This window comes from Miniopterus schreibersii (genome assembly GCF_964146895.1).
Source record: "Miniopterus schreibersii genome assembly, chromosome: 18".
Classification (NCBI taxonomy): Eukaryota; Metazoa; Chordata; class Mammalia; order Chiroptera; family Miniopteridae; genus Miniopterus; species Miniopterus schreibersii.
This window is the reverse complement of record NC_138121.1, coordinates 3,795,455-3,801,761: the sequence shown is the minus strand read 5'-3', so window position 1 is coordinate 3,801,761 and position 6,307 is coordinate 3,795,455. Positions and strand designations below refer to the sequence as shown.

At 45.8% G+C, this 6,307-nt stretch overlaps 1 protein-coding gene across 1 annotated transcript; it reads right to left on the bottom strand.

The window, feature by feature from the left end:
- Positions 1 to 1,556: 1,556 nt before the first annotated feature.
- LOC308547734 (sodium-dependent neutral amino acid transporter SLC6A17-like) lies at positions 1,557 to 5,040 on the bottom strand. The gene is made up of 6 exons (XM_081118502.1): positions 4,778 to 5,040; positions 4,450 to 4,607; positions 4,218 to 4,344; positions 3,893 to 4,071; positions 2,655 to 2,765; positions 1,557 to 2,446 (listed from the first exon to the last, which is right to left on the bottom strand). The coding sequence occupies exons 1-6, from the start codon at positions 4,998 to 5,000 to the stop codon at positions 2,201 to 2,203; spliced, it is 1,044 nt and encodes a 347-aa protein (XP_080974628.1). The 5' UTR covers positions 5,001 to 5,040; the 3' UTR covers positions 1,557 to 2,200.
- Positions 5,041 to 6,307: the final 1,267 nt, after the last annotated feature.

Here is a 6,307-nt window from a genome sequence, read left to right as displayed (position 1 = left end):
GTTGGTGATGAATTCTCTCATCTTAATCTGAAAATGTCTTCATTTCACTTTCATTGTTTAAGGACATTTTTGCTGAATAAAGAACACAGATTCTTTCAGAATTCTAAAATATTTCATTTCATTGTCTTCTGACTTCCATCGTCTCTGATGAGAAGTTAGCCATAATTCTTATCATTGTTCCACTGTATGCAACATACTTTTAAAAAATGTCCTTTTTGCCCGGCCGGGTGTGGCTCAGCAGTTGAGCATCGACCTAGGATCCAAGAGATCAGGGTTTGATTCCCAGTCAGGGCACATGCCTGGGTTGCAGGCTCAGTCCCTAGTTGGGGGTGTGTAGGAGGCAGCCGATCAATGATGACTCTTTCATCATTGATGTTTCTATCTCTCTCCCTCTCCTTTCTCTCTGAAATCAATAAAGATATATTTTAAAAATAATAAAAACTAAAATGTCTTTTTTCCCCATTGATTTGAAAGAAAGGAATGGGGAGAGAGAGAGAGAGAAACATTGATCTGTATGCTCCCTGACTGGGGATTGAACCCACAATCTGGGTATGTGCCCTGACCAGGAATTGAACCTGCCACCTTTTGGTATGCCATGATACTCCAACAAACTGAGCCACACTGGCCAGGGCATTTTTTTTTTTTTAATTTCTTTAACCATTTTCTTTTTATATTTGGCTTTTGAAAATTTAAACACAATGTGCCCAGGTGTGATCTTTTTTTTGGTATTTATCCTTTGTATTTGATTTTCTGAGCTTCTGGGATCTGTGGGATGATGCTTTTAATAAAATCTAGAAGAAATTTGCCCAGTATTTTAAAAAATTCTGCCCCAATTCTTTCTCCTTTCCTCTGCAACTCCAGTTATAGATACACTAGTCTTATAGGTCATTGCTGCTCTGGTTAAGTTTTTCTCATTCTTTTTTCCCCTCTGTGCTTCACTTTAGCCTTCTATTTAGCTGTCTTTAAGTTAACTGATTATTTATTCTGCTGGTTCCAACCCATATTAAATACATCCAGCCCTGGCCGGTGTGCCTCAGTTGGTTGAGTATTATTCTGTGCACTGAAAGGTCACCGGTTCAACTCCTGGTCAGGGCACGTGCCCAGGTTTCTGGTTCAATCCCTAGTTGAAGTGCGTGCAGGAGGCAACCAATCACTTTCTCTCTCACACTTATGTTTTTTTTCTTTCTCTCTCTCTTCCCCCTCTCTCTTCCTCTCTCTCTAAAATCAATAACAACATATTTAAAAAACAAAAAATCAAATCCAATGAAACTTAATTTTAATAAACATTTTAAGTTCTAGAATTTTCATGGAGTTCTTTTTTAGTTTCCATATATTTCCTAAAATACCCCTATTGTCCTCAGGCATTTTTTTCATCTTTTCTATTAAATTCCTTAACATATTTAGAATAGTTGTTTTAAAGTTCTTATCTGCTCATTCTAATGTTTGAATGATCTTTGGATCTTTTTTCTATTGGCCATGGGTTATCTTTTCCTGGGTTTGGGAATGTTTTGAGACTTTTAATTTTATGCTGAACATTTATATAGAAGCACAATGGAGAAAGGCATGTTAATTGTTTTATTTTGTTTAGTCTCAATAAGTTTAAGCCTTTTATTTCAACAGGCAGCTTGATGAGAGCTAATTATGTTTTTCTAAGAGCTGAGTTGAGCTGGAGCCGGGTGGCAGTTTTAATTAGTTGAAGTTTTTTCTCTCTGCCTTCAAATAGAACTAAGGAGAGCTCACTTTACCCTTGGAGCACTTGGAGCTTTAAAAATCCCAATGCTTGAGTACATCCCCAGGCCCAGTAAATCCAGTCTCTGGGGGTGACAGACCTAAGTGTCCTCTAAGGCTTCCCAAATGATTCCAATATGCAGCCCAGGGCAATAACTACTGATTGGGGCTCAGAATGCTGTAACTGCCTCCTTTTTGAATTAAATAATTGATTTTGAAATCTTTACACCATTTGCAATTTATGGAAACCTTTGTACAGTCATGTCTCTGAGACCATGTTCTTATCTATAAAGTGGTGGCTATTAGAATATTCCCCTTTTGGCTGTTTTCTCTGAGTTATTAATATGTATGTGTTATTATTATTGTTATTATTAATTACTGGTGAGGTTTGAGCTTGACAGCCTATGAGCCTGGGGAATTGCTAAGGTAGAGGGAGGGAAACCTCTTTTTGAATCTCCAAGGCTATGATTACTCACTTCTCAACACAGGCTTGGCCACTGGTGGTGGCCCAGAACCCCAGCACTATAAAGATGATAGACGTGACCAGCAGTGAGATCACCAGGTTGACCACAGCCACCAATAAGGCCACCTGGATATAGTTGTTGCCTCTGGCCCTGTGGGAGGAGATGTTGATGATGGTGCCCAGGCCCAGGCCCAGGGAATAGAGTACGTGGCCTCCCGCGTGACGCCACAGGTCCAGCGAGGCCCAGTCAGAGAGCTGTGGATGGAGGTGGGTTAGAGCAGTTTGGGCAAGGGCCCAGAGGGTGGGACCAGCAGTGAGCGGGGGGAGGAGCAGGCTGGGGTGGAGAGCAGAGGGATGAGGGGTAGGCTAGGGCAGAAGGAAAGAAGATGTAGGGGGAGGAGATTCAGAGAAGTTCTGGGGAGCTGAGGGAGGGAGAAGATATGGAGTCCCCGGCCTCACTCACCTCTGTCACCACCATACGTCTGAGGCTGGTGACCGCGCCTTCCAGGAAGAGACATCGGATCAGGAGGCAGAGGAGGGTGATGTAGGGGAGGAATATCGAGAGACTCAGCATCTGTCCAGGTGGGTCAGGACAGAAACCAGGAGTCAGGAGCAGTGGGGAGGAGGGGAAGACGGAGGCATCAGTGGGGACCACAGGGCAGCGGTAGAGAGGTGAAGGTGAGCAGTGTTAAGGTGGCCCAGATGTGACATGAGAGCTCTGGAAGGATTATTCTAGGGAGACAACAATGTCATTACGGGGGGGGATCCACCAAAAAGCTACTCAGGGGTGAGGGAGATGGCTTTGAAATGGTGGGACAGTTGGGCATTATTCATCATGGACTTGGTTTTGTGGCCTAGGAACTGCAAAGGGGAGCCGAGCCAGGGGGGCCGAAGGCTGCGGGAAACAACTTCGTAGGTGAAGGGGGAGGAGAGGGTACTGGGAAGAGAAAGTGTTTTGGTTTGCTGTGGGGTAGGTGAGGTGAGCCCCCACCCCCACCCCCGCATGCCCCCACTAAGCCTTTAGGAAAATCTGCTTTGGCATCAGTGGTTTATTTCGGGGGCTGTGGGAGATGGTAAGTTGAGCCTCCAGGGATGCGTGCGGTGAACGCTGATTGCCTGCACAGATGTGGGCAATCCGGCATCTATGAGGATCCAGAAGATGCTGGTAAAGTGATCTAATGGTCACCCTGAAGTAAATTCTCCAGGTGCCATGGGGATGGGTTGGGAGTATGGATTGGAATAAAATACTCTAAATGGGAAATTCTGAAAGGAATCAGTGCCAGTGGGCTTCTTTGGGGATTAACAGGCTCTGTCAAAATGCAGGAAGGTGGAAGATGCAAGGCTTGGGGGCGAGGTTTTCTGCCTACAGGACCCTCCACAATATGTGACGTGGGAATGGGGGACAGTGAAGAGGCAGCTGGGTTAACAGGAGGCTCTCCTTCCTGCCGTGGACGGGAGAAGAGCAGCTCTTTTAGAGAGGAGTGCTTGACACAGCTGCCTGGGGGAGTCAACCATCTTCCTCAGGACCCCTGCTGGAGAGGCTGGGTGGCCATAGCTGAGCTTGTCCTCTGGGTGAGTAGGAGGGTCATGGGGATTGGAGAAGAGAGTCATCAGGAAGGAGGCGGGTGGTGTTGGGACAGGGATCCTGAGGATCCCAGGACTTGCAAAGGTGAAGTGGCGGGTCGGCCCGGGTTGGCTTACCGGCATTGAGCTCTTTAGCCTTGTGGTCATGATGATGAAGAGGAAGAACCAAGCTATGAAGGTGCCCAGGGTGAGATTCAGGGCGAGTTGCTCACCCCCTTCCTCGATGTTGGCTGAGGCATTCAGGGTGGTGTGGTACCAGAAGTACTGGTGGGGCACAGTCCGAAGGCAGGGGAGGCCTGGGGAACCCAGGCGCTTAGGCACCGCCCCACCTGAAGCCTGCCCCTGCTCTCCCCGCCCTCTTTCGGCTCTCCCGCCCTGTCTCGTGTTCCTCGGTGCCCCAGCCTCCCTTGGCCTTGATGGCCCCCTCTCTCCCTCTCCTCACCGGTGGCGTTGGTGTTCTTCACCATGGAGCACTGGTTCCAGGGCAGGGGGTAGTAAAAGGAGTTGCCCAGGTAGGAGAAGGTCCAGCTCATGATGATGCTGTTGTACACGCTTATCAAGATGCACACCTGGGGGCGGACACAGTGGGCCTGAGGGGCAAATAGGGTGGAGACGGGGGACTTGGAGACCACAAGGGGGGGCTGGGATGCCTCTTGGTCAGGCCCCTCATTCACCATTATGCTAGTGTAGCCTAAGCCGCCCAGCCAGGGGGTGAGCTGTTTCCAGATCCGGATGTTGTCCAAGTGCAGCCACTGTCCCAAGATCATCTCCATGTACAAGAGGGGGATCCCGAACAAGAGGAGCATGAAGGAGTACAGCAGGATGAACTCACCTGAGGGGGGCCAGGAGCTGTGTTCAGGCAGCCGGGGGCCTGGCCCCTCCCTTTAGCCCTAGGAGTCTGGGTGCCCCCCCTTAGCTTCTTACTCCCCCAGGACCCAGGAGTCTAGACTTCTATCCTTAAAACTCCTTCCTCAAACTCAGGAGCTGCGTCCCTGGCCTTACCTCCTCCATTCCAATGGCACAGGTAAGGAAAACGCCATATGCTGCCTAGCCCGATGGAGAAGGCGATCTGGATCAAGACATTCTCAGTTCTTTTAGCCTGAGCAAAGTAGTTTTGGGTCTTGGTGGCCAGAATATCCTTGGCTGTGAGTTTCAAGGGTAAGGATGTATAAGTTTGGGCATGTTTGGGGGCCTCGTCCTCTGATGTGTCTTCAAAGGACTTCATGGCTTTCTTCTGACAGGTCCACTAACTCCTGAGGGAATCTTGGGGTCACCAAAAATAGCAGATTTTAATGAACATGTCTCAGATGCCGGACTGTAAAACTCCATGAGAAAGAATATTTTAAAACAATGAGGGCCAGAGTTTAAATCCTGGCCCATCTCACCAGTTATTGACTTTGGGCAAATATTTTCACCTCATTGAGACTGTTTTCTCACCTTACGAACATAAAAGAATTTTTAAATATTTAATAATTGTTATAGAATGAGCACTGTCCAATCAGATTGTGGAACAATTATGCTTTAGAACATTCTCCCAAAAAATGGAGCAATCATCTGGAATTTAGTGGATCTTAAAATCAGGGTGTGATCAGAAGAGAAAAAGAGAGTCATCCTAAAAACCACTGTCATCCTAAAATGATGGTGCATGCCTGAGGCTGCGTCCTTTGAGGATTATATAGCATGATTTATCACAGGAATGCAAAGTTTGTTCAACATCTGGAAATCAATTAATGTTATACATTATATAAATAAAATACAGGGCAAAAACTGTGTTGTTATATTTTTGAAGAAAAATACAAGCTGGTGATAAAATTCACATGGAAACTTGAGAGGCCTAGTACAGTTAAAATAATCATGGAAAAACAATGTTGAAGACTCAAATTTACCGATTTGGAAACTTACTACAGTTAAAATAATCATGGAAAAACAATGTTGAAGACTCGCATTTACCAATTTGGAAACTTACTACAATGCTATAGTAATCAAAGCAGTGTGATACTAGAATAAAGATACACATATAGAACAATAGGATAGAATGAAATAAAGAACCCAGAAATAAACCTTCATATATATAGTCAATTGATTTTCAACAAGGATACCAAGGGCATTCAGTGGGGGGAAGGATAGCCTCTGCAACAAATGGTATTGAAAAACTGGATATACACATGAAAAATAATGATATTGGATCCTTTCCTCACACTATATAAAAAAACTAACCCAAAATGGATGAAAGACCTAAATTTCAGAGTAAAATTATAAATCTCTTAGAAGAAAACATGGGCAAACCTTCATGTTATATCATGATTAAATCCATGTTATATCATGATTATTTTCCTAGGTAATATTCTTTTAAAATATTTTTAATGGCTACTTAATATTCCAGAGTCATTATATAAACCTGACCAAGTCGATCGTTTGCTGAAACCTTCCCGAGGGGCCGGCCAGCCCTGTTACTTGAGCCCCCAGGACCCCTGCGGGCTCGGCCCGCGTCTGGTCTGGCCCCCACCTCCCACCCTGCCTCCAGCTGCAGCC

What these genes read in the sequence shown, in the direction of transcription:
- LOC308547734 (XM_081118502.1), bottom strand. Translation starts at nt 5,000, where the DNA reads ATGAAGTCCTTTGAAGACACATCAGAGGACGAGGCCCCCAAACATGCC. An exon ending in GAAGAACACCAACGCCACCG is followed by an intron (nt 4,072 to 4,217) that starts GTGAGGAGAGGG and finishes TGGGTTCCCCAG; the next exon opens with GCCTCCCCTGCCTTCGGACT. An exon ending in GGCTAAAGAGCTCAATGCCG is followed by an intron (nt 2,766 to 3,892) that starts GTAAGCCAACCC and finishes CCACCTGGACAG; the next exon opens with ATGCTGAGTCTCTCGATATT.